Source organism: Sorex araneus, chromosome 1 (assembly GCF_027595985.1).
Source record: "Sorex araneus isolate mSorAra2 chromosome 1, mSorAra2.pri, whole genome shotgun sequence".
Classification (NCBI taxonomy): Eukaryota; Metazoa; Chordata; class Mammalia; order Eulipotyphla; family Soricidae; genus Sorex; species Sorex araneus.
In genome coordinates, this window is record NC_073302.1 from 198,312,479 (window position 1) to 198,339,814 (window position 27,336).

The 27,336-nt window shown below is 53.6% G+C and overlaps 1 protein-coding gene across 2 annotated transcripts in view; it reads left to right on the plus strand.

Moving 5' to 3' along the window:
* CSMD1 (CUB and Sushi multiple domains 1) overlaps positions 1-27,336 on the plus strand; it is a 980,559-nt gene that overhangs the window by 749,593 nt on the left and 203,630 nt on the right. For both annotated transcript variants that reach the window (XM_055136180.1, XM_055136183.1), the window contains exons 7-8: positions 508-585; positions 23,958-24,045. In XM_055136180.1, the coding sequence (XP_054992155.1) occupies positions 508-585; positions 23,958-24,045 (166 nt within the window). The remainder of the gene's footprint in view (positions 1-507; positions 586-23,957; positions 24,046-27,336) is intronic.

Consider the following 27,336-nt stretch of genomic DNA (forward strand, 5'->3'; position numbering starts at 1 on the left):
GTAATAAAGATAGTAACATCACTTTGATACTGACAGTCAGAGGTTCCCGTGGAAGCCCTTCCCTCCTCCCACCACGCCCCCGCCCCTCGTGCTGCAGTGACTGGAAGATGGGCTTCCACATGCTCAGTGCCTGCTCCACAGGGTGCAGGCTGGGGCTGGGTGCAGCCCGGGCTACGCAGCCCTGGTGGTGGTGGGGCCCCGTCTCGAGGACGGTGCCTTCTGCTTCACCAGCGTCCGTCTGGGTCAAGCTTTCCCACGCCGGCTCACAGAGCACCCTGCTCGGTCTGAGTGAGCCCGAGTGAGCTGCGTGTCCCGAGTCCTCACAGGGGTGTGGCGAGGAGGGTGCGTGGCCTGTGCTTCTCCACGCGCCACTCTGCCGTGGCTTGTGGCTGGCCGCGCCACTGGGGAAGAGACTCGGACGCCCACGGCTCTGCTCAGGTGTGCGGCGGGAAGGGCTGGGACGGGCCGGTGCGGCCACCTGCTGACCGTGTCCTCTGTCTCCTCCAGTGAAAAAGGCCATCGAGCTGAAGTCGCGGGGCGTGAAGCTGCTGCCCGGCAAGGACGGCAACCAGAAGATCTCCGTCCGTAAGTCCGTCTGTCCCTGTCGCTGTCTGTCAGTCTGCCCCCGTCTCTGTCCGTAGTCGGCCCATCTCTGTCCATCAGTCTCTCCCGATCTTCGTCTGTAAGTCTGTCTGCACCATCTCCGTCCATAAGTCTGTCCCCTGAGGGCCCAGCACCCACACGGCCCCTCTCTCCGCTACTGCATTTCCCCTGCCAGAGCCGGTAGGAGCAGGGCCGTCTTGCCCTGGGGACAGACACAGGGCACTGGGCTTCTGCCTCTGTGGGGGACCCAAGTCTGTCCTTCGCGTGAGCACCCAATCAGGTCCCAGACCCGCCCACCTCACTGTCGACCACAAGGTAATGATCACCAATCATCCTCTCTGTGCCCCATCACCACACAGACACACTCACACATGTGCATACACACACACATGTGCACACACACCATCTGAGTCTTGGGGACAGGCCCTAGTGGGCTGCCCCTGGCTGACCACTCACTCCTTTGTGGCCTCTGAGTGGCGGGCGCATGCACATGCCCTTCTCGGCTCAGTCGGGCAGCGTGAGGGGTGGGACAGTTCAGCTGCTGTGCCCTGTGTCAGCCCTAAGCTGATCCTGAGTCACTGTCACCAGCTGGGTCCGGACACCACTCTTCTTTGAGTGGCCTCTGTGAGGGGCTGGGGCCGAGCAGGGAAGGAGCAGCGGGGACAGAAGGGGGAGCAGGCATCATTGGGGTCCATCTGTGCTTGTGAAGGTGCTCCTGGATCCAGCCCAGGGTCCCTCCTGCTGCACTTCTCTACCCCCGGGCTGGTGCAGCCCACGCAGATGGGTCTCGCCATGTCACACAGCTCCCCTGCACTGGCCTGGCTGGGGAGAGCTGAGCAGCGGTCACCCACTTCCCCCACCCACCCCACCTCTAGCAACTCGCCCCTCCCTGGTGCTCCCTCGGACACCTCCATCCTGGGTGCATATGCAGCCCTTCCCCTGGATAGCCCGAGGGCAGAGTGCACTGGCTTCTGTCCACGGGGCTTCTTCAGGCCCAGCTGTGTGGACAGAAGCCTCGAAAGGACATGGGGATAGATGGAGAGAAGGGATGAGAAGAATCGATTCAGGGGGGACAACTGTGCAAGCACCCAGGCTTCAGAGAGCAGTCCTGGAGTTGAGAATAGTTGGTCCACATGAGACAGGCTCTGTCAGTGGCTGATCCACGGGTGGCGAGTGCTGTCAGTGGCTGATCCATGGGTGGCGAGTGCTGTCAGTGGCTGATCCACGGAAGGCGAGTGCTGTCAGTGGCTGATCCACGGGTGGCGAGTGCTGTCAGTGACCAATTCACATGATGCAGGCATTATCAGTGGCTGGTCCATGCAAAATAGATGCTGTCAGTGGCTTATCCATGCGAGGTGAACTCTGTCAGTGGCTGATCCACAGAAGGCAAGCGCTGTCAATGGTGATCCATGTGAGGCAGATGCTGTTCGATTCACATTGAGTGGCATTATCAGTGGCTGGTCCATGTGAGACAGGTGCTGTCCGTGGCCGATCCACAGGAGGCAGGTGCTGTCCTCGGCTGATCCACAGGAGGCAGGTGCTGTCCGTGGCCGATCCACAGGAGGCAGGTGCTGTCCGTGGCTGATCCACAGGAGGCAGGTGCTGTCCGTGGCTGATCCACAGGAGGCAGGTGCTGTCAGTGACTGATCCACAGGAGGCAGGTGCTGTCCGTGGCTGATCCACAGGAGGCAGGTGCTGTTAGTGGCTGATCCACAGGAGGCAGGTGCTGTCCGTGGCTGATTCACAGGAGGCAGGTGCTGTCCGTGGCTGACCCACAGAAGGCAGGCACTGTCCGTGGCTGATCCACGGAAGGCAGACACTGTCAGTGACTGATCCACAGGAGGCAGGTGCTGTCAGTGGCTGACCCACGTGAGGCAGGTGCTGTCAGCTTCTGAAACCTCACTCTGGAAACTGCTCCTGTTGTTTTCCTCAACAGCCTTCCCAGGGACCCACACACCCAGGGGGAGTTTTCTCTGTCCCCATGGGAATAATTTTCAGTCATTAACATGATTTACTTTATCTGGCTGCGGAAACAAAAGTTTTTGTAATAGTATTATCCTAGTTGCTAAGCTTGATATTAAATTGCCAAGACTGCTGCTCGGCTTCAGGTTGAGTTCTGAGATAACGTGATTGCTGTGTTATTAATGTGGGATTGATCTGGAAGGCAGCGAGCCACAGACATTTGCAAGACTGCTACAGAAGAAAAGGTTCCAATGCTCCTCCGCCCGTGTTTCTGGCACCAAGCATACCGCATCAGGCCTTGAAGCAGATTTTGACAGTAGGAAAAATAATCGTCCTATTAACCTCTAACAGTGGTATAAAGGTTTAATAAAACAAGAGCGATAATTGCCCAATCTCCTTTGTTCCATCATAAAATGTAATAATACAGAGCCTTGCAATTGTTAAAGATCCTTATTTTCTTAACAAAGATCCATCCCCATACTTCCTGGATATACTAGGTTGTATAAATTGCTTCATAAATCAGGTGAGTAAATTATGCTTGCAGTTTCTAAATAGCCTTTGTCACGGCAGGAGCTAAAATATCTCCTGTAACGCTCGGGAAGGCTGTGCTGTGAGACAGTCGCTGTCTAGATGCATGGGAAGCAGAGAGGGGCCTGGGGAACTGGGATTCAATGCCCAGTCATGATTGAACATGAAGGCTGGGGTTCTCGGGTAATTAGGGAAAGGGAAGCTCCTCCAAATGGAAAGCAAGGCAGAGCCTGATTGGATGGAAGGAAGGAAGGAAGGAAGGAAGGAAGGAAGGAAGGAAGGAAGGAAGGAAGGAAGGAAGGGAGGGAGGGAGGGAGGGAGGGAGGAAGGGAGGGAGGGAGGGAAGGAGGGACGAAAGAAGGAGGGAGGGAGGGAGGGAAGGAAAGAAGGAAAGGAGGAGGGAGGGAGGGAGGGAGGGAGGGAGGGAGGGAGGGAGGGAGGGAGGGAGGGAAGATGGGAGGAGAGGAGGGAGGGAGGAGAGGAGAAGATGAAGAAGGGAGAAGGAAGGAAGGAAAGGAAGGAAAAAAGGAAGGAAGGAAGGAAGGAAGGAAGGAAGGAAGGAAGGAAGGAAGGAAGGAAGGAAGGAAGGAAGGAAAAAAGGAAGGAAGGAAGGAAGGAAGGAAGGAAGGAAGGAAGGAAGGAAGGAAGGAAGGAAGGAAGGAAGGAAGGAAGGAAGGAAGGAAGGAAGGAAGGAAGGGAGGGAGGGAGGGAGGGAGGGAAGGAAAGAAGAAAAGAAGGAGGAGGGAGAGAGGGAAGATGGGAGGAGAGGAGGGAGGGAGGGAGGGAAGGAAAGAAGGAAAGGAGGAGGGAGGGAGGGAGGGAGGGAGGGAGGGAGGGAGGGAGGGAGGGAGGGAAGATGGGAGGAGAGGAGGGAGGGAGGAGAGGAGAAGATGAAGAAGGGAGAAGGAAGGAAGGAAAGGAAGGAAAAAAAGGAAGGAAGGAAGGAAGGAAGGAAGGAAGGAAGGAAGGAAGGAAGGAAGGAAGGAAGGAAGGAAGGAAGGAAGGGAGGGAGGGAAGGAAAGAAGAAAAGAAGGAGGAGGGAGAGAGGGAAGATGGGAGGAGAGGAGGGAGGGAGGAGAGGAGAAGATGAAGAAGGGAGAAGGAAGGGAAGGAAGGAAGGAAGGAAGGAAGGAAGGAAGGAAGGAAGGAAGGAAGGAAGGAAGGAAAGAAGGGAGGGAGGGAGGGAGGGAGGGAGGGAGGAAAGAAGGGAGGGAGGGAGGGAGGGAGGGAGGGAGGGAGGGAGGGAGGGAGGGAGGGAGGGAGGGAGGGAGGGAGAAGGTGGAAGGGGAAGGGGAGGAAGGAGGGGAGGTAGGAAGGGAATGTGGGTTTTAGTGGCATCAGGGGCTGACCGAGGGATGCAGATTCCTTTGCCTAGGACAAGCAGGGGGCACCTTCCTGTGCCCCCGAAGGTGAATGGTGGCCTGGTCCTCTGAAGGCGCCTTAACCCCCATGTCTCCATCCTGTGTTTTTGAAGTTCAGCCTGGCCTGTGTGCAGGCACCAAGTTTCCAAGCTGACCTGAGCCTTCCCATGTGACTAGAGGTGTGATGGGTGTGGGCACCCTCGCCATCCGAGAGGGCTGTCTCGGCCTTGTCCGAGTGGACGGACTTACCCCAGGGGAGCTGGTCAGGAGTCACGCCCGCGTGTGGGTAACTGCACAGGTGTCACCCCCAGACGGACAGTGGCCTATCTGACTCTCCAGGAGACTATCCAGCACGCTCGTGTGTCTCAGTGTCCCCCCAGCACACGGTGTGGGATTCCTGTCCTGTTTAGTGGCCAGCAGGGCCATGGCCAGTCTGGACTGTTTCCTCAGCAGCACGTGGTTGGAACACGTGGCCCCATGTGCTCCTGGGCCTGCGACCCTCACGGACATCCACCTTCTGTCCACTCCTGACACCTTGGGGACAGTGCTAGCCCACTTCCTGTCCACACCATCACCCTTGTGGGCAGCTCTGGCCCGCTTCCTGTGGCCCCTGACCCCTCGTGGATGGCGCTCACCCAGGCCCTGCCTTTCCCTCATGAACCGCGGCGTATCGTCTCTGGACGTCCCCCCTCTGCCGGGGACCGCGGCCTGCAGGCATTCCCCTTCGGTCCCCCACATCCCACCTGCACATCCCCTCAACTAGCCGCCCTCTACAGCTGTAGTTTCACCTTTAGAACAAAACTGATGCTCGTCACTCCCAAAAACAAAAGACGGGGTGGCATCGGGTCTGCCCTGGTGTGTGGCAGGAATCAGCCCAGCTGTGGAGCCCCGAGTATAAACAGAGGGACCCAGCACCAGAACCCCAACCTGCTGGGCAGAGGGACCCAGCAGAAGCACCCGGTCCACTGGGCAGAAGGACCCAGTGGAAGCACCCAACCCACTGGGCAGAGGGACCCAGCAGAAGCACCCGGTCCACTGGGCAGAAGGACCCAGTGGAAGCACCCAACCCACTGGGCAGAGGGACCCAGCAGAAGCACCCGGTCCACTGGGCAGAAGGACCCAGCAGAAGCACCCTGGCCGACTGGGTCCACACTGCAGCTTCTGCACCATCTTCAAAGTCTTTACTGTTTCTCTTCCAAGAACTGCACAGCCTTGGCGAGCACTGCTTAGGAGTCCACTGTGTCCCCTGAGGATCTGATCCTATCCCAATGTTATAAAGGCGAGGTCTCACGGCCCCAAATTAGACCTTCGCCTCCTTAAAGCTTTGTAGTGTTCAACACTGACCTTTCTTTTACCTTTTCTTTGACAGAAAAGACTGACACGATGTCCTCATTGACCATTTACAATGGACTGAACTTGGCCCCTGGAAGCCTGTGTTCCTCCTGCTGTCTTCCTCCTGAATTAAGCACATTTAAATGATAGAAATGGCAGCTAATTCAAATGGGAAAAGTATAGAAATAATGTTTTTACAGATTCTTATTGCTTTCTTCAAAATCCTTAATATTTTAAGGACTGCAGTTTTTAGGTATAAAACGGACTAGTCCATGTTCCTTAAGTATTGTTTGCCTACAAAACGGGATGGCCTTGAAATAAGCCATTAGAAATTGATAATTATGGGGTGCTGCAATAACCAGGCAGGGCTGACCCAGGTCTAATCCCTGCACCCCGTGTGGACCCCAAGGCCTGCCAGGAATGGTTCCTGAGCAGAGACAGTAGCATCCCTTGAGTACCATCAGGTGTGGTCCTCTGGAAAAAGTCAGTAATGAGTATGTTTTCATCTTTGAAAGTGTTCACCATTCTTTTTTTACTAATCTATCCAAATCCATTGTCCCACAAATTGGGCTAAATTGGATGATTTAATTACATAGAATTATTATCTTTATTTGGCGAATACTCATATGGTCATATCCCATGAGTTCAATACACTCATTTTTTTCATAAAGAGGAAGCAGATGGTGAGTAGTATTTAGTGGTAGATTTTGCCAGAGAAGGAAAATAAATCATGTTCTAAGATCCATGGAAACATCTGGCCAGTGGGACTGGACTGGGCTGGACACTGGGCTGCAGAGTGGGCGGTAGGGGGCGGCCCCTTGCCCGTAGACAGTCCACACTGCAGTAGGACCAATTTCTGCCCTAGAGGGAACACGGCTTGCTTCTCTGATCAGCAGCTTCATACCGAACCTCCTTTTGACAGGCCTGTCAAATGGTGTAACCATGAAGCCTACAAGAAAGAGACTTTCATTAGGTTCCAGAGAAAGCCCAGCTTTAGGTGAACCATCGCGTTCTAGGGGTGCAGGGATAGTACTGGCATCAAAGCACTGGCCTCACAGGCAGCCCGTTCCGATTCAGTCACTGGTACTGAACATGCTTCAGAGCCAGGAGTAAGCCCTGAACACGTTGGCTGTTCCCCTCCCCCCCAAACAATCAAGTTCTGTAATGAATAAAAATCAATTAAAAAAACTCACACTCCTTCCAAGAAAATCAGCCAGGCTTTCATGCCAGTGTAAGCAGAAGTCTCCCACAGTATTGCAGGTTTCTGATGCTGGGAAGGTGTGTGTGTGTGTGTGTGTGTGTGTGTGTGTGTGTGTGTGTGTGTGTGTGTGTGTGCATACACACCTCTTGTGCATGCGTGAGTATGCGTGCATGTACACATACCTGTGTGTGTACATGTGTGCATGCCTGCAAGGTTTTTGGAAAGCTGGTCCCTATGTACTATTCTTAAAAATAGCAGACACTCACCATGGCTTGGAGGCTGTTCTCTCACTCTGGGCAACTCAGAGAAGGGAACAGCAAGTAAAATGTGGTTGTTGGTCATGAGGGGGAAAGATGATGCGGGCCAAATATAGACTAGAGACTGAACGCAATGGCCACTCAACACCTTTATTGCAAACCACAACAGCTAACCAGAGAGAGAGAACAAAAGGGAATTCCCTGCCATAGTGGCAGGGTGGGGTGGGGGGAGACGGGATTGGGAAGGGGGGGTGGGATGTTGGGTTTACTGGTGGTGGAGAATGGGCACTGGTGAAGGGATGGGTTATCAAACTCTGTAAGGGAGAAACATGAGCACAAAAATGTATAAATCTGTAACTGTACCCTCACGTTGACTCACTAATTAAAAATAAACTATAAAAAAAAAAAAATAGCAGACACTGGGGCTGGAACAATAGCACAGTGGGTAGGCTGTTTGCTTGCATGCGGCTGACCCGGGTTCTATTCCCAGCATCCCATATGGTCCCCTGAGCACCGCCAGGGGTAATTCCTGAGTGTAGAGCCAGGGGTAACCCCTGTGCATCGCTGGGTGTGACCCAAAAAGAAAAAAAATAGACACTAGCTGTATCCAGTGAGGAATTGGCAAATACAGTGGAGACTTCTGAGAAGTGGAGAGTCTGTCCCAGGGCCCCACTGTGGCTCAGAGAAGTGTTTTCTGGTTGGGCTTCAGTGTATCTGGTGCCTCGTGTATTGAAAAGGACTTAGCTGTGATTTATCTTTCCAACCAAATTGCCATTCTACTCACTTTCAGGCACGATTTGCCAGAATCCACATAAGAGTTGTTTATGATATTTTGACCCAATTTTGGTTTTATCCCAAGTACTATGCCCATGATGATGGTGCTTTCCCACCTGCCCCAGGCCAGTGAATCATTCCCACTCTGCTTCTCCTCACCTGGAGGGCTTGGCTCACCTGCTTACCAGAGCCACAAACAGTTTCTTCCAAACACCATCCTGCAGAGGAGTAATTTCCTTGACCTGGATCAGCGGGGAGGGAAGCAAATGAAGAACGTCCTATTCCTGTCCTGTAAGATCCCACTATACCCTGTTGTCACAGGCCAGCATGAGGACCCGGCTGCCCTGTGCCCTGTGGGGGGACAGGTGGCAGATCAAGCTGGTCACTCCACCCTGAGACCTCACTGGCCTTGTTCAGAGACCGTTCTAGGTTCATGGTAAAAATGTGAATGCCAGTGTTAAGGTCCACAATTCGAACACAAGACACGTGGGAGGATTTTATTAAAGAGAGTGGTTACAGACTCACCAGCCAGGGCCGCGCCCCACAGGAAGGCAGTCGGGGTAGACGCCCCCTGACTGCAGGGAAGGGCTTAAGTACCCTAAAACCTCAACCTTGGCTGACTATCAGGTTATTCCCACCCCGACGCCGATTGGCTGGTAGCTCTTATCAGCTTTGCAAGGAGTTACCCCATCTGTTCTTCCTCCGTTCCTGTTCCTCTCTCCACGGCATGTTCCAAAAGAAGGTCTAGGGCTCACGCCCAGTTCAGCTGCCAGAGACTAAACATAGAAAGCACAGCATGGCTCCTGACAGCTGTAACTGGGCTCCAGTTCTAACACCAGAGTTCACACAGACCACCTCTGACCACACACACACACACACACACACACACACACACACACACACACACGCACGCACACACACACATGCACGCACACACACACACGCATGCACACACACACACGCACGCACACACACACATGCACACACACATGCACGCACACACACACGCACGCACGCACACACGCACGCACGCACACACGCACGCACACACACGCACACACACACATACATGCGCACATGTGCATAAACATGCACGCCGGCGCACGCCTGCATCACACAGCCCTCCCTCCAGCCTGCAGAAGGCTCCGGATTCTTTGCCTCCTTCCTGGGCATGGAGCTCTCTCCCGGTGTGTTACGACGAGGGATTCTTTAGCAGCTCTGCCTTGGGCAAATATTTTCCTCCCTCTGAGGTTTGCTTTCTTGTTCTCTTAAATGTCCCTGAACAGACGTGCTTGGTTCTGATGAAGTTGAACTTGTCAGGTTTTGTTTAAGAAACCAATCTGCTCTTCTGGTTAAACAGCCATGGCCGCGGCCCGAGTCTCCTACAGGCTCTTTCCCGCAGAGCAGACGTGAAGCTCCCCCCCCCCATCCCCCAGGCTCTTGGGGCACTTAGAGTTATCTTTGGGTGGTGGTGCGAGGTCCTTGTTTGGTACCCACCCTTCCTAGGTGGTATCCTCCTCTGTCCCCGAAATGCATCTTCCCCGCATTGCTGCCCCCGGTCTCCGCACCCCCCCTCACCCGAGCCCTTCTCTGCACCTATGGGCCCCCGTTCGGGTGTAACTCACCGTGTCTGCTTCTCCGAATCATGCTGCCTGGTTCCCAGGTTATGGGAACCTCCCATCTGCCGGGTGTGTGAAGGCACCGTCTGCACTGCACCACCCGAAGCTGACTGGGTTCTTCAGCGGCCGAGGAAAGGGAGGCTGGAGGGGTCTTACGGGGGTGACACACTGTCTCAGCGACCTGGAAAATCTGGGATTGTCAGTTTCCCCCAGTAGTTTCTCTAGTCAATATTTCACTTCCTAGATAATCTCCATAAGCAGCTGCTAGTGCTTCTTGGGTACATGCCCTGGCACAGCTCCCTACGTAGTATAAAGGGAATTTTCAGTTCTTCAGATCAGGGATCGCCGCTGCCTCCGAGCTGGGTCCATGCGGACCCACGGGTCAGCAGGACTGAGTCTGTATGGGTGCAGACTCCCACAGGTCAGCGGGGCTGAGTCTGTCTGGGTCAGACTCCCACAGGTCAGCGGGGCTGAGTCTGTGTGGGTCAGACTCCCACAGGTCAGCGGGGCTCAGTCTGTGGGGGTCAGACTCCCACAGGTCAGCGGGGCTGAGTCTGTCTGGGTCAGACTCCCACAGGTCAGCGGGGCTCAGTCTGTCTGGGTCAGACTCCCACAGGTCAGCGGGGCTCAGTCTGTGGGGGTCAGACTCCCACAGGTCAGCGGGGCTGAGTCTGTCTGGGTCAAACTCCCACAGGTCAGCGGGGCTGAGTCTGTCTGGGTCAGACTCCCACAGGACAGCGGGGCTGAGTCTGTCTGGGTCAGACTCCCACAGTTCAGCGGGGCTGAGGCCTGGGACCCCTCTTAGCCCATCAGTCCAAATTCAGACTCATCGCACAGGCGTCAGTTCCTGCTGATGGATCACGGATGAGGGTACTTGAACAATTCCAATGAAGTAAAAATCCTGAGAGCTTCCCGGAGTCTCGGAAGCCTGTTCTGTGGTCTGCAGCCTCTGATGGAGCCAGCGAGGGGCAGGAGGCCGCAGTGACCTGTGTCCAGGTCCCTGTGGACGATGAGCCTGGGGCATGGTTACTTCCTTCATGGCATCTTCTTGCGCCCACAGGAGGGTCTGGGATCTGGCCCTGCTGGACAGCTCAGTAGGCCAGGCGGGGCCGGGGAGGGCAGACCTGAGGGTGGCCCGGCTCTGGGGGCAGCAGGTCCTCTGCGCTGGTGCGAGCAGCCACTCCAGGGCAGCCAGGGAACAGCGGCAGACAAAGGCATTTGCTGGGGCTCCTGGTGGACCCGCTGAGGGTCTCTGCACCACCGCTGAGGGCCTGAGGGGGCCCGGCGGGCACCCAGCATCGTGAGGGTTGCCAACTCTGGAAGCCGCATCACAGTGCCCCCATTTCACAGAGAAACAGAATCACAAAAGGGATACAGGAGCCGAGAGCCCCGGGGTAGGAAGGGTCTCAGCCCCCTGCCCAGGACCACGTAAAAACCACGCCCTGGCCACCCCACTGGGTCCACTGACCCCAGCACCTCAGCTGACAGCATCTTCCCAGAACCCTTCTCCAGTGACTCTCAGGGCCACTCCAGCTGTGGTGTCCAGCACGAGCACTGTGGCCGGAGCACTCCTCAGGTTGCAGTTAGGGATACCATTGGGGCTCAGGCAGCTACCGCAGACTCTTCGGGAAATTCCATTTCCATATTTCAGATTGTGTGGCATTATTTCTCTAAGGAAGTTAAACTTTAGAGCCCATCTGGGAATGTTATTTTATGCCATATGATTTTATTCCCTAGTTCTATTGCCGGTTGAAGATTTAAACTATTTACTGGTATTTTTTTCAGAGGAGTGGAGAGGGAATTAATGTAATAAAGTATGAGATTGATTAGCGTGTGTTTGAGACTCACCCCGTTTCCGGGCCCACTTTGCACACGACTCCCCCTTCTTCTGTGTGCACAGTCCCAAAGGCTGGTTGTTCCTTTCTGCAGAGAGGAAGGGGGAGGGGAGGAAATGAGAAAGGGAGAGAGAGAGAGGAGAGGGAAGAGATGAAAAGAGAGGGAGCATGAAAGAGAGAGGGGGACAGTGAGAGAGAGGAAAGAGGTGGGAGTGAGGAGAGAGAAGAGAGACAGAGGGAGGAAGGCAGGGAATGGGAGAGAAGAGAGAGAGGGGAAAGAGAAGGAGAGGTGGGGGAGAGAGAGAATGAGACAAAAGAGAGGGGGAGAAGTGGGGGGAGAAGTGGAGGGAGAAAGAGAATGAGAAAAAAAGAGGGGGAAGAGAGAGGGAGAGAGCGGAAGAGGGGGAGGGAGGGAGGGAGAGAGGGAGAGTAAGGAAAGAGAGGGAGAGAGAGAGAGGGAGAGAGAGACAGAGAGAGAGGGAGAGAGAGAGAGAGGGAGAGAGAGACAGAGAGAGAGGGAGAGAGAGAGAGGGAGAGAGAGAGAGGGGGAGAGAGAGACAGAGAGAAAGGGAGAGAGAGGGAGAGAGAGAGAGGGAGAGAGAGAGGGAGACAGAGGGAGAGAGAGAGGGAGAGAGGGAGAGAGAGAGAGAGAGGGAGAGAGAGAACCTGTTCCCCTGCTCAGGGGGTCTAGGTCCACCTTGCCCTCGGACTGGGGCAAACAGGCTGTTTCTGTGGGTGTCTCAGAGGCTGGTCACCCAAACGGGCTCTGATCACCTTAGCATCCTCCCAGACACCCTGGAAAGGGCCCTCATCCCAATGACCCAATGACGAACTGCCCCAGTCCCTGGAGCTGGCAAGGTGAGGCCTTCTTGGCCAAAGCGGGGGTGCCCTGGTCCAGGCTTACTGACTGGCCTCTGGAAAAGCTCTCGGTGTAAACTAGCATATTCCCTCCCCCAGCTGCCCTGGTGCCACAGAAACAGCTGGCAACAAAGACCTTTTGTTTCAAAACAGTATGTGTTGTTTATTTAACACACAAATGACAATTACTGTGTAAATCCTGAAATAATGATAGTCACATCTAAGAAATTAGAACTAATTTTAAGTAAATATAGGAAACAGCTGTTGACTGTAATGACCATGGTCTGAAGACCTGCAAGAAAATATGCTATAAATATTAAGTCATTGATAGAGGAAGGTAATACATTTCAGTAGCGCTGTAGCACTGTGGTCCCGTTGTTCATCAATTTGCTCTAGCGGGCACCAGTAACATCTCCATTGTGAGACTTGTTGTTATTGTTTTTGGCATATCGAATACGCCACGGGTAGCACAGGCTCTGCTGTGTGGGCTGGATACTCCCAGTAGCTTGCTGGGCTCTCTGAGAAGGACGGAGGAATCGATCCCGGTCAGCCGCATGCAAGGCCCTACCCACTGTGCTATTGCTCCAGTCCACTTTTTAGTAAGTTCTGTTTTTTTAGGCAAGAATCAGCTTACTAACTCCAAGAGTAGGACATGCAGCCTTGAAACAATTCACAGTTGGTAGGAAATCCTCAAAGGTGTAACAAGAATTCAAATAATATCTTTTAATTAAACGAAAGTATAATCACGGCATATTATTTAAAGTTGTGAAAATGCACCTTAAGATCACATTGCTGTGAGCATGAACAACAGTGCTTATTTGGGACATTTATTAATTAGAAGCAAAGCGTTGTTACAGTCAGATGCTTTTACACACTGCCGTGGGTGGGAAGTGCTCTCGGCCGTGGGTGGGAAGTGCTCTCGGCCAGGGATAGCCCAGTGGGCAGCGCACTGGCGTTGCACGCGGCAGATCCAGTTTAATCCTTGGCACCTGGTATTGTCCCCCAAGAGCCCTGAGTACAGAGCCAGAAGTAAACCCTGAGCACGGCCAGGTGTGGCCCCAGGAACAAACAAACAAAAAAATTTTACTCAGATCCACATGTTTAATGAGAGGGACGTCCAGTGGAGCAGGAAGCTCTTCCTCGCAAGACGGCTCACTGGCTGCCCTTAGCTCAGGCTACTCTGCAGAGCCAGTCTCCGCTTGTTCTGCTTTTCTAAGGTGCCACGAGGCCTCTCTCCCCAGCACGTACACAGGCAACTTCCAGTCCTGTCTCACCCTCACGCCGACCTGAGTGTGAGCAGGATGTGTCCAAACTCCACCGCAAATGATTGTACAACTGTCACTGTCACTGTCATCCCGTTGCTCATCGATTTGTTCGAGCGGACACCAGTAACATCTCTCGTTGAGAGACTTATTGTTACTGTTTTTGGTATATCCAATACACAAGGGTAGCTTGTCAGGCTCTGCCGAGGGGCTCGATATTCTTGGTAGCTTGCGGGCTCTCCGAGAGCGGCGGAGGAATCGAACTCAGGTCGGCTGCGTGAAAGGCGAATGCCCAACTGCTGTGCTATCGCTCCAGCCCACAAACAAACAAATTAGTATTATTTCTAAGTCCTCGTGTTTCTAACGGGGCCGCCTAAGAGCGGGGTGAGAGCCTGAGAGGAGCACCTGGGCCATCTCCAAACTCAGGGGATTTGACTGGACGCTTGTCCAGGCCCCCAGGTCAGCCCTGGGGACAGCCCTGGGCTCCTGCTCCTTTGGGCAAGGACCCGTCCCAGCTCCCAGAGCCCCTCCTTCTCTCTCCTCGGCCAAAGGCACCCCCGGGCAATCTCGCCCCGCTGTGAGTGACACAGTTCTGCCGTTCCTGACTCTGCCGCATCAGCCCCGCATCTGGACACGGCTCCGTCCTTGTCCATCCTGAGTCCGAACACGATTCTGTGGTGGCCATTCCCGAGTCTGAATGTGCCCCTGTGGTCATTGCCGAGACTAAGTGTGGTTCTTGGTTGCCATTCTCGAGTCTGCTCACGACTCTGTCATCATCACTCCCAAATCCGAATGCATTCCGGAGCCGGGCGTGTGAGAACCTGCCCCCGTGGTGGAGACCATGCGTGGGCTATCAATGGGTTATCAGTGGGCTATCGGTGAGCTATCGGTGAGCTATCGGTGGGCTATTGGTGGGTAATCAGTGGGCTCTTGGTGGGTTATCAGTGGGCTATCGGTGGGCTATTGGTGCATAATCAGTGGGCTATCCGTGGGCTATCGGTTGGTAATCAGTGGGCTATCGGTGGGTTATCAGTGGGGTATTGGTGGGCTATGGGTGGGCTATCAATGGGTTATCAGTGGGCTATTGGTGGGCTATGGGTGGCTCTCTCTGCCGTGCTCCTTTCCCTCTTGGCACGGGCACATCCACTGCAGCAAGCCCAGAGGCAGGCTGGGTAGCCGGGCACAGGAAAGAGGAGGCAGGAGCAGTACGGGGAGATGGATGTCACGGTGGGCGCCAGGGAAGGCCACCCCCCTGCGGCCGCCAGGAGGAGCAGGCCCAAGTGGATGCTGTGTGAAGGTGCGCTAAGGAGCTAGCAGACCGCCTGGCCTGGCAGGAGGCAGAGCCCCTCACGCTGCCGGGTTTCCTAACTGCCCTTTGGGCAGTGCTACCGGCCGGGGCTCTGAGATGGGCCTTTTCCCTGAATCCCAATCACTCCCCCGCCAGGTGTTTATTTCCCTTTTGGAAGGAAAAGCTGGTGACCCCAGTCCAAGAAGTCTCCTTTCTTTCCAAACGAGGAGCTTCCAGGCTTGAGCTAAAGAGCCTGTTCAGATTCCTTACTGCAGAGCCAGTGGCGGCAGGGAAATGGGAAACGCAAAGGAGAAGCTGATCTGTGACAATTTGGGCTTCCCACCACAAAGCCGCCCACACCCTGCCAGTTCCCCGCGTCCCTGGGCCTCACCCATGACTGCCCCATGGCAGAGCAGGTGACTGGCTTCACCGTGACCCCCTTCCTGAGCGCTGACCTCTGCCTGACACCTCGCCAAAACAGGGTCTCTGCTCACGGACCCCGGCAGGCACCTCTCCGCTTCAGTGTGGCTGAGAGGTTGTCCCTTCAGAGGCTGACCCTACCCTCCTCACCCCCTCCCTCTGCTCCCCTTCTGCGCCCCTTCCCTCTGCTCCTCCTATCCCTTCCCTCTGCTCCCCTCCTGTACCCTTCCTTCTGCTCCCCCTGCACCCCTTCCCTCTGCTCCCTCTACACCCCTTTCACTCTGCTCCCCTCCTGCACCCCTTCCCTCTGTCCCCCTGCACCCCTTCCCTCTTCTCTCTCTGCACCCTTTCACTCTGCTCCCCTCCTGCACCCCTTCCCTCTGCTTCCCTCCTGTACCCCTTCCCTCTACTCCCCTGTACTCCTTCCCTCTGCTCCCCCTGCACCCCTTCCCTCTGCTTCCCTCCTGTACCCCTTCCCTCTACTCCCCTGTACTCCTTCCCTCTGCTTCCCTTGCACCCCTTCCCTCTGCTTCCCTCCTGCGCCCCCTCCCTCTGCTCCCCCTGCACCCTTCCCTCTTCTCCCCCTGCACCCTTCCCTCTGCTCCTCTCCTGTGCCCCTTCCCTCTGCTCCCCCCGCACCCCTTCCCTCTGCTCCCCTCCAGTACCCCATCTCTCTGCTCCCCTCCTGTGCCCCTTCCCTCTTCTCCCCCCGCACCCCTTCCCTCTGCTCCCCCTGCACCCCTTCCCTCTGCTCCCCCTGGACCCCTTCCCTCTGCTCCCCCTGCACCCCTTCCCTCTGCTCTCCTCCAGTACCCCATCTCTCTGCTCCCCTCCTGCGCCCCAGTCTGCCTGGCAGAGCAGTGCTGAAGCCTGGAGTCCGTGTTTCTGTGTGATGGTTATTCAGCCTCCAAAGGCTAATGAAGCGACACTACGTGCACAGGTTCCCTCGAGGGCTGAGTGACACCGGTATCACACCGCTCCTGTTTGCAAGTGTCATTTCCATGGTGATCTTTGTTGCTTGAGCATGTCAGAAAAACAAGCACTTGAGTTGCTAGCTGCTCGTGAATGAGAATGCAGCCTGCGAAGAAAACATGTCAACATCTCCTGTCATTTGTTAGCGGGGACCCGGCTGTGCGGGGTGCAGGTAGAACGCGGGAAGCAGCGTCCCGCCTGCCCTTTCTCTGACTGCACAGGCGGCTTTCTCTCCAGCTGCCCTCCGCCCTGGGGTGCCAGTCACCGTCCAGGAATTGTGACTCTTAGCCTCCACTGGCCTTGCAAATCTTGCTTTCACTCTACAAGAAGGCATGTGGTACCCAGGCTCCCTCTGTGTCCACCCTGTGCCTGTCCCTGGCCTTCCAGGTGGCCAGTGTTCTTGCAGTGTTCCCAGACTGTGGAGGGAAGCCACTATGGTGACGTTTGCTCAAGGAGGGGGAAGGGGAGGAGGAGGGGGAGGAGGAAGAGCAGGAGCAGAGAGGAGCAGGGGGACGGGAGAGGGGGAAGATGGGGCAGAGAAAGAGGAGGGGAAGGGCAGGAAGAGGAGGAGGGAGGAGGGAGGAGGAGGAAAAGGGGAAAGAAGGGGAGGAGGAAAGGAGTAAGGGGAGGAGGAAGGGAAAAAGGGGGAGGAGGAGGCAGAGGAGGAGGAGCTACTGCAGGAGGAGGTGGAGGAGGAGGAGGGAGGGAGGGAGCAGGGTCCGGTGGTCGATCCTTTCTGAGTGGGGCTTGGAGCTATGACTGAGCCCTGCAGTGATTCACTAGATGCTGAGAAATGGGGTCCTGCCTCCATCAGACCCGCCCCAAGACCCTAGCCCCCTCCCCATGGGTGTAAGGGGCTCGAGCCTGGGTCATTCCTCAGCCTCTCCTGCCCAAGTCCTCGGCTCCCATCTCCCCACCCTCACCGGCCCCTGTCCTGTGTCTCTGGGAGCACGTGACCTCCTCTTGCCAGGGAGAATTCTCTGGATTTGGGCAAGTACATCATCACATATGTTCCCCCTTAGAGCTGTGTGATACATGTAATTACATCTGCTTGAAACAAATTCGGATGTTATTTAGTCATTAGGAACGTACACATGATCTATTTGGTAAATTAAACACACCGTGACTATAACGTACATGACACGTGTTCCCGTCTCTGTGCTCACCTGAGTACCGAGACCTAAAATCACACGAGAACTGGCTCCTCTGCCCGTGATCGCCCTGTCCTGTGGACAGAGCTGACCTGTGCTGGGAGCAGAGACGAACCTTTGACACAGCCCCACGGTGCGGACATGGGGCTCTCCCGGTCACGCTGACTTCACGTGCTGGGGCTGACCTTGGTCCTGTGCTGGGTACAGCTGGTCAGTGCAGCCTAGCTGGGGACCAGTGTCACCGGGTTCCCACAGGACCATGTAGGGACCTGGCAGTGATGCAGGACCTCAGGGCAGAGTCCTGCTGTGTGCTGGACTAAGACGCCAGGGTGGCCACTCTCGCTGGCTAGGGGCCCTGTACAGTCGGTCTCTGTCCAGGGGTTCCCTGTCCAGGTGGGTCCCTATACAGATGGGTCCCTGCCCGTGGGTCCCTGCCTAGGCAGGTCTCTGCCCAGGTGAGCTCCTGCCTGCTCCGTGCGTCTCTGCCCAGTGGGTCCCTGTCCAGGTGGTTTCTGCAGCAGCTGGAGGCAGCAGGTGGGAGCACAGCCAGGTCCTGGCACACTCGCCCCAGGGGAGGGTGGTGGTTCCCAGAGCCCCTCTTCTGTGTGTGAAGGCGGTGGGGTCCTCCATGCTGATCCCACATAGCACATCCTTCGTTTTTACTTCATCCAAGCAGCAAACACCTCGGTTCAACATGATCCTATAAAGGCAATTTCTTGGCCACTTGCTGCTGGAGTCTGGCTGGCTTTGAGAAGAATGAGTATCACTGTTCCACACCTTAGATGGGTCTGGCTCACTTTTCCCCCAGCTGAACAGTCTAAGTGAGGGCCAGGCACAGTGGGGAGACCCAGCAGTGGGGTTGTCTGGGGGCTCATCAGATTCTACATGTAGCTGTCAGGACAGCCTGAGAAAGCTCTGACTTATCAAGCAATAGAAGGTATTGAAATGTTTAAGTCTCTGTGTTTATTCCATTGCATTTTATTTGTAGGTATTGGGAAGTTAAATACAGTTTAGAAACATCAAGCTTGACTGAAGACAATGCAAGCGGCGTTGTAGAGAGGAGGCTGTGGAAATAATGATGGAACGGATGATAATAGGCGTTTGAATACCGCATCTTAAAAGTTGGCATATTAAGGCTTAGATAGTGAGAAAAGTGAGAACCAGAGCGAAAACTTGGGCGTTGTATTATAGTATTCAGTTGAACGCTGGGGAAATTCAGGCTCTGTCCGTGAAGGGCTGTCAGATCTGCGGGTTCAGTTACTAAGGAGGTGTTTTATTAGCAGCCCATTAAACTGAGATCCCCACGGCACATGCCAAAGCAGCGTGAGATTCTGCCCACACATTTTCTTCTAAGCTAATGTTCCATCGGTAATGAGACTCTAGCACCCACAGCTTGGAAATTCTTGTTTCAGCCCATTTCTAGAAAACTCGTAAATATTTGTTTACTGTTCTGGGATCAGAACCAAGCCCTGCTGGAGCCCGTGCAAATCATTTGTAGAAACCAAGAAAAGTAACGAGAATTTGTTTCTGCAAGGAGCTGTCCCATGCGGTGCTCTGTTAAGTCGAACTAATCCTGTGGTGGTGAGGTGAAAGGAATCATTACAGTCACGGAATGTTATTCCTGGCACCGATGCTGATCTAGTTATTGGTTTTTAAGGAAGACGGAATATGGGCATTTGGTTCTTGCCGAGGTAAACACCTCCTGCGGCCCAGAGAAAGGGAAGGAATGCCTTCAGAAAGGCGACTGCTTGGCTTTCAGGGAAGCCTGTAAATGCGGGAGTTGGTGCTGACTTATTCCAGATGGAATTTAGCTGGAGAGGCTGGAGTTTGGGGCACCCGAATACACACGCACGCAGAATTGGAGGCAATCGTGGAAAGATCACGGTGGCTGCTAGGGAATCTGGGCCAAAGTGCTCTGTTGAGCAACCTCTTCCGTGGCCCAAACACATGTCACCTCGCTGGAGGCTGAAAAAGGTCAGAGGGAGTCTCCAAATGGGTCTGGCTGAGCCACGCTTCAGGTCTCTTAAGAAACAAGTATCAACAATAAAATATGTTTCTGATAAAGCCCGGAGCCATTTCCCAGAAGTGTGTCGATCCCTTCGCATGGCTGTGATTTTCGATTTTATGATTGCCAAGGTACACAAACTCAGTATTAGCGTAAACAATGGCATTTTCCACGAAGGCCCAAGCTCCCAGCCAGCCCGTAGTTCTAGAACTCTGGGGTGGCTCTGGGCCCAGAGCAGCGTCTGGGAATCTCGGCTTTCAAGGCAGGAAAATCACCACCAGATGGTGTTTGAGCTGGAGTCCCCCGGCTGGAACCAGATGGCTTCCCGAGTGCGTTTTTGACTGGGAATATAGCTGCAAACACCTTTTCACTTTTCAGGACTGTGTCCTCTCCCTATTGTGAAAGGAATGCATCTTAGTACTAGATTAAGTACAGCTCTAAAACCCACGTTGATTTTGCAGAGCCCTCTACTGGAAGGTGCCCAGTAGCTCATGTTGGACAGGCAGGGAAGAAGCCCAGTGACAGGGTCCCGAGGGCCTCTGTGTTCTTTCCTCTAAACGAGGCTGAGCAGAGCGCCCGGCTGGGTGACCGTGGAGGCCACCTAAAGCGCATCTCCATGCTACACGCAGTTCCTTGCAGCCACACTGTGCTTCATTCTGCATCACTGCCTGAGCAGTGCGACTCCCGGTACGTCATGGCTGAGGCTGTCTGATCAGGCACTGACACACCCCAGCCCGCCTGATCTCTGGGCCTAGCAGCCCCTCTGCTACGCGGGCCATTGTTTACCCTTCTCAGGCTCACGCTTCCCTCCAGACGGTGCTGGCCTCTGGGTCCGCCCATGTGAAGTCCTCCTTCTCCACATGTGTCCTCGGGGAGGCCCACCGGGAGCAGCAGGCTTGGCCCCACAGGGCACACATGTCTCCCCGGGACCATGGCGAGAGGGAACGCCAAACTGTGGGCTGATGTGCTTCAGGAAAGACACTTACATCTCTGTGCGTTCATAGAATCCACACGTTTTACATCAACCTCCTCCACGTCACGCACACGCTGTCGACTCCGTGTCTGCTCCCTGTGCACATGACTTCCCAGCCAGCGTGATTAAGCATTACTTAATGGCAGGGCAGGAATCTGCCGACGGAATATTGCCAGTTTGAGTTCAGGTCCCTGAGGTTTTGACTAAAGTTTTAATATATTTATGAATATCTATGGCGTGTGTCCTGTGAGACTTGAAAGGATATAATTCAACAAAATTTGAGTTAAAAAGACATTAATCCCAGTAATTCCTCTCCTCTGAAAATGTGTTTCTGTGCCCTGGGAAGGCTGCTGGGAGCAGGCTACTCCCTGCCCCCAGCCGGAGCTTCTGCTTTCAGAGAGGTGGACAGTGCCCAGTGCTGGTGGGCAGAGTGGGGTGGTGGGGGCTTTTGCTTACTTCTGCCAGCCCCCTGGGGCATGTGCGTCTAGTAGCCAGCGAAGCTCGAAGCCAGAGCAGAACCTGGGTGCTGTCACGACTAGGGTGCAGGGGCCCGCCTGCTGGTTTGGTGGGGGCTGCTCTGGTCTCTCCCCCACCCTTCCCACGACCCTCCCCAGCCCTCCACAGAGTGCCGCATCACCACTTCCCAGACCATCGCCACAGCCGCCAGCTTTCCTGGGGGTCCCTGGTCCTCGCCTGAAATACACTCATGGCCGTGATACCCTCAATTCCCCTTTCACCAAGGGTGCCCAACTGTCTCCTCTCCATCCCTCCTGCCACTACCGTCTTCCCTTCAGTTCACAGATGTGGACACTTGCATCCTGGCCGGAGCAGACGGCTCTCTGCTCCTCTCAGGAATGTGTGTGTGTGTGTGTGCGTGTGTGTGTGTGTGTGTGTGTGTGTGTGTGTAGGTGGTGGGGGGAGGGGGTTGACATGGTCCTTCCTGGATGGTCTGTGCATTCATGCCAGTTCAGGTTCGAGGAGCTCCCTGGGGCCGTGGGTTTGCGTCATCCTGCAGACGGAGCCAAGGGGGAGTGTGCCCGCCCCTGTGCCGAGCATCATTTCTGGGCCTGCTTCCTTCTCCCCAGGACTGGCATCCCTGTCTCCCGTCTGCCTGGAGATCTCTGTGGACACGGGGGCATCTGCTGACACAGCCCTGGACTAAAGCCTGGCCGCTGACCCTGGGCTCGGGCTGGCCCTTTCATTGCTAAATTAAGCTGAAATTAGGATACGGATATAACCCTTCATTAACTACAGATCTTAGTAGAGGACACTAAGTGAATGTATTGTTAGGAGTATATCATGCTAATTGATTAAAACTTATATTCCTGACACTTTCTAATATACCTTACACTTTTGATTTCTTCTTCTTGGCATTTTTCGGTCGTCTAAAATTTTAACTTTGGCATGAGAAGTGAATTTCATGATTTTCATGATAGGATTTCGATATCTTCTGGCAAGTTGGGCAGTGAGGTGGGTGAGCTGGTGGCAGGGAATCTCTGTCCACTGAGCTGCCCCCTGTCCACCTGGCCTGCATTCATGCCCCTCCCCCCGTCCTGTGCCCCGTCCCTCAGACCCCTAATGGATCAGCTCCCAGAGACCAGCCCGGCTCTTCTTGGGCTTCCAGCCCCCTCCAGTCTGGCCTCCCCGGCCCAGGGTCCTGCACAGACCCTCTTAGCCCGCAGACAAGCATCTGTGACCCCTCGGCTCTTTTCCCTGGGCCCCCATGAGCTCCCAGCTCCCTCTCAGCTCTGACCCTCTGCAGGGGTCTCTGGTTCCATGACTGCTCGTGCTCAGACCCACGTCTGAGGTCCATGATGACCATTACATGGTCCAGCGGGGCCTACGCTGCCCTGCCACCCAGCTCACCCACCTCACCTTCCAATTTGCCAGAAGATATTGAAATCCTATCATGAAAATCATAAAATTCACTGCTCATGCCAAAGTTAAATTTTTAGACGACAGAAAAATGTCAAGAAGAAGAAATAAAAAGTGTCAGAAATGTACGTTAATCAATTAGCACGATATACTCCTAAGAATACATTCACTTAATGTTCTCTAATAAGATCTGTAGTTAATGAAGGGTTATATCCATATCCTAATTTCAGCTTAATTTAGCAATGAAAGCCAGATCTTCTTGTAATTATCAGCGCTTTCTATGAATACTTTAATAAAGTGCTCAAGGATTTCACTGTCCCACATGTATTTTTCCCTCTTATGGAATCACTTAAAACACACATGTAAATTATCAGCTCCTCATTATGCTGTTAAAATGCAAATGACAGGTTCTCTGTTCACGTGGGCTGGAAGGTCCGGCTCCCCCACGGGGTGTGTGGGTCGAGGGGAGGCGCCGACGTCCATCCCCTTCTGTCTCAGACAGAGACTACGCTCTCTGTAGCTTTATTCCTCCGTCCACTCACTACTGACCACGTGGTCGGCTCCGCTGGGGCTGGGGTCAGGTGGGTGAGGTGAGGTCTGCTGTCAGTGACCAGACTCGCACGGTCCAGAGGGGCAGGCGGGGGTCTCCATGCCCCCACAGCTCTTCTCCGCTGGACAGAGCTGCCCTGCCACCAACTCCCCTGCCTCACCCCCAGCTGAGGAGCTTCACCAGGACCGAGCTGCCCAGAATACGGTGGGATTATCTCGTTTCCTACCCCCGAAGTAGACGCGGTGTGAGGGGCAGCTATGCAGGGTAATGACCAGGGCAGCGCTCAGATATTGCCCCACAGATGGGCAGACTCCGTAGCTGGATGCACGTCTGTCCAGGAGGCACCACTGTTCCCTCTACAGTGGCCGGTGTGTGGGGGCTCCTGCCTCTGAGTACATAACCCCACACCATTACCGCCAGGAATGAACAAAGGCTCTGCCTGCCCTAAACGCACTTGGCACAGATGCCCAGACCCCTCCCAGGATGGTGTGTCAGTGACCGGTCACCAGGATCTGGTAATGAGCACGGTCGGGTTTAGTTTAAATCTCAGAGTGGGGGCTGGAGCCATAGTACAGCCAGTAGGGCATTTATTTGCCTTGCACACGGCCGACCTGGGTTCGATCTCTGGCACATCCCAGATGGTCTCCCAAGCACTGCCAGGAGTAATTCCTGAGTGCAGATCCAGGAGTAACCCCTGAGCATTTCCAGATGTGACCCAAAAATAAATTAAATAAATAAATAATCTCAGAGTGTAAACCAAATCGTGTTGACTGTTCTCTCCTAGGAGGGCTGAGGAGTCGTTCTGGGGGTAAGGACAGATTGATCCACTCAAGCTAACCTGTGTCGCTTTGTGTGTGGGGCCTTCTCGTGTAGGGCTGGGGGACCACTCCCCGAATTTCCTGACCCGGCCAGCTGGGGGTCAGCACGAGGGTGTAAGGGCGCCGTGCCTGAGACTGTAGGCGGCAAGCGGCAGGCCTCACCGGGCACTCTCCCAGCCCCTGGTCTGTCCTCACCCTCGCCTGATACCGTGATTGGATCCTGACTCAGGCTCCTTGTCCGCGTGACCTACGCGTGTCCTGAAAGGCTCCCCACGGCTGCGTGAAGTCACGCTGCTTTTTCTTTGCCTTGCAGTGAGCCAGGGCGGCGTGGCCTTGGTCTCCGACACCTGCCCAGACCCGGGAACTCCAGAATATGGCCGCAGAGCGGGCTCCGACTTCAGGTAGGAGAACGGCAGCTGCTAAGAGTCCTGAGATGTCTCAGCGCCACAGAATCATTCCTGCTCCCGTGCGTGTTTGGCCTGGGCGTGAAGAAGCAGCGTCTGTCTCTGTGCTGCTGTGTTATTCGTTGAGTGCCAACGACATGTGTGGTGCTAACAGTCATGGATTTTGTTGAGTTGATTCCTTTCCCTATGGGGGCAGGGTGGGGGGGTGGCTTACATTTTCACTCTCACTATAGATGCTCAAAATCTATCTTCAGGAATTTCCTTACTGTTTTTGATGATGTACATGCCAATGTTTTAACGCATTTTGCTTAATGGTTGGAACACAAATGAGCAAAAATCGTAGTTTAGTTTTCTAGTCTTTTCACTAAGTACAAGGTTGTGATGACCAGTGAGTGACCGTCGATGGAATCTACACGTAAGACCAATGTTATGGTTTTGTGGTACGAGGAGTGTGAGGAGCTAGCGCCTGTTCCCTGTGTTGTCACGCGTACAGTAGCGACTTTAACAGCGCTCCCAGTGCGGATGTTTGCATTACTCTCAATTAGTTCAAGAAGAAAGAGTATTTTCTCATATCACAAAGAATACAGGAGACAAGCTCCTATCAGGAATCCGTTACACACCGGAGCTCGAACCTGCGGTCACCATTTCCCGCCTCGTCCTGGTCCTTCCTGGGAGTAAGAAAGGCTATGGTGGATTCATGCAGGCTGGCAGGCTCAGAGCCAGAGCCAGAGCCACCTAGAGGGGAGTGGTGATGCCAGCAGGTGAGACCAGGCCTGGGATTGCTCAAAAGGACAGTGAGGAGTCAAACAGAGCACTCTGCCTGAGATGGGCCTGTCACGTCCACCATCCCGAGGAAAGAACGTGTAAGTGTGACGCTGAAACACCCCAGACTCCCCCTTCCCTCGCTCCTCAGAGGGCTGGAGCCAGGCAAGGGGGCAGACCCCATCTGGGTGTTTAACTGTGCTGGGCTCTTCTCCCAGTGGTCTTTGGGCAGCGTGAGGGGCCACTAGGGGAGCAAGAGGCTGAGCAGAGAGTGACCGTCATCAGCTCAAGAGACTCTGGTGGTGTCAAGTCCCGGCCCTCTCTGGACCCCTGGTTCTGTCTGTCCGGGTTGGCACAGAGGTGGCTGCACGAGATGCCGCTAGCCCCTCCCAAGCTGCTGTGTGTCCTGGGGTGCTGGTCAGGTCCAGGGTCAGGCTCTGATTTTAGAGCATTTACACACACACACACACACACACACACACACACACACACACACACACACACACACACCAGGCAGCCCCCAGCGGCATATACATAGGGATTGTATCCACGTTTCTAAAAGAATCAGAGGAAAGATGAAGTCTACCTGTCTCTGCCGGACAGACCCCACCCTGAAAACAAACGTGAGTTTTCCAGCTTGGGGGGGAAGGTGTCTTCCTGCCTCAACATCACTCCGTGCACCTGCCCTCACCCAGGAAAGGCATCCCTAACACGTTCCTCCAGAAGTGAATGAGTATGTGTGAATGTGTGTGAGAATGTGTGAGTAAATGTGAGCACTTGTGAATGTGGGAGTGTGTTAAATGGTATACTTGTTCATGTGTGTATGTGTGAATAAGTGTGTGGGTAAGACTGTGAGTATGTGAGCATGTGTAAGTGTGAACGTGTATGTGAGTGTGTGAGCATGAGTGAGTGTGGTGTAAATAAGTGTGTGGGTATGAATGAGTGTAAGAATGTGTGAGTATGTGTGAGCATGTGTAAGTGAACGTGTAAGTGAATGTGTAAGTGTATGAGTATATGAGCATGAGTGTGAATATAAGTGTGTGTTTGTGCATGGGTGTACATGTGAATAAGTATGAGTGTGAAAACGTAAGTGTAAGCATATGTGTAAGTGTGAATGTGAGCATGTAAGTGTGAATGTGTGTAAGTGTGTGAATGGGTGTGTTATGCATGTGTATATGTGTGAATAAATGTGAGTGTGTGTGAGTGTGAGTGACTGTGAGTGTGAATGAGTGTGAATGTGAGTAAGGTGTGTGTGAATGTGTGAGTGTATGTGTTGAATGTGAATACATGTGTGTGTTGTGTATGAGTGTATGTGAATATGTGTAAGTATGTGTGTTAGTATGTACATACAGAATATTGAGAGTTAATTCTAGCGCTTTTGTAGATTTCCTAGGACTTTCTCCCCAAAATCCAGGGCCTATTAATTCTATCAACTACAAATATATATTTTTATTTCTTTCCAGTCAATTTTGGATGAAAAAAATATATTTTAATACTTCTTTTCTTTGCCTAAAGGCACTAAGGCCTATATTTCAAGGAAATATTAATGGTAGTGATGCAGATGTTCAGTTCCTATTGTTAGCCAGAAACAGTCTGGTTTCTGTCATTCAGAATGATATTGGTTATAAATATTGTATAAGTGTCTGATCAGGCTGAGGAAATACCCTTCTATTTGGAGTTTTGTTGGAAATTTTGTGTGTGAAGAGAATATGCATTAGTTATACTCATTAAATGCAGTGTAGTAAATTAAGATCATCAAATAAAAACATGCAGTATTCTAAAGATGTTCACCTTAGACTTGCTAACCAGAGATGATACAAATTACAAACTAAACATAAAAGAGAGTCAAGGGATAGTACCATGGGTAAGACTCCTGCCTTGCATGCAGCCAACCCAGGTTTGATTCCCCAGCACCCCAAATGGTCCCCTGGGAATCTTCAGGAGCAATTTTTAAGTGCAGAGTCCAAATTAATCCCAGAGCACCACTGGGTATGACAGAAAAACAAACCAAAAGAAAAAAATTAAGTACCCAAACCTCAAAAGAATCTTGTCAGGGCATCACAAGCATCTATAAGAAAAATATTTTAAAATAGCCAAAGCCATCAAAATACCAGAGTTTTGAGTGTGAAGTGAACCTATAAATGATCCAGAACTTAATGTAAGCATAGATTGTTGGTGTTGAATATATAGTAGGAGTAGTCCAGAGTTTTCTACAGTTACAAATAAAGTCTGAGAACCTTGCCACAGTTGGGGATATGTTCTTTACAAGTGTGTGGGTAAGGCTTTGAAACGTCACCAATAGTAAGTCCTTTGGCACATAAAATTAATTTAGAGGACAGTAGTTTCAGCTGGCTGTGCTGCATCCAGTCCCAAGAAAGAGCTATGTTCCAACACAAGTGGACGTGGTTCTTTTGTTTGAGAAAAAAAGCTTTTCAGAAGGATATTTTTCATTTTATGTATTTGAGGTCACACCCAGCAGAGCTCAGAGACTGTCCCTGGCCCGTGTTCAGGAGTGCCCGTTGGTGG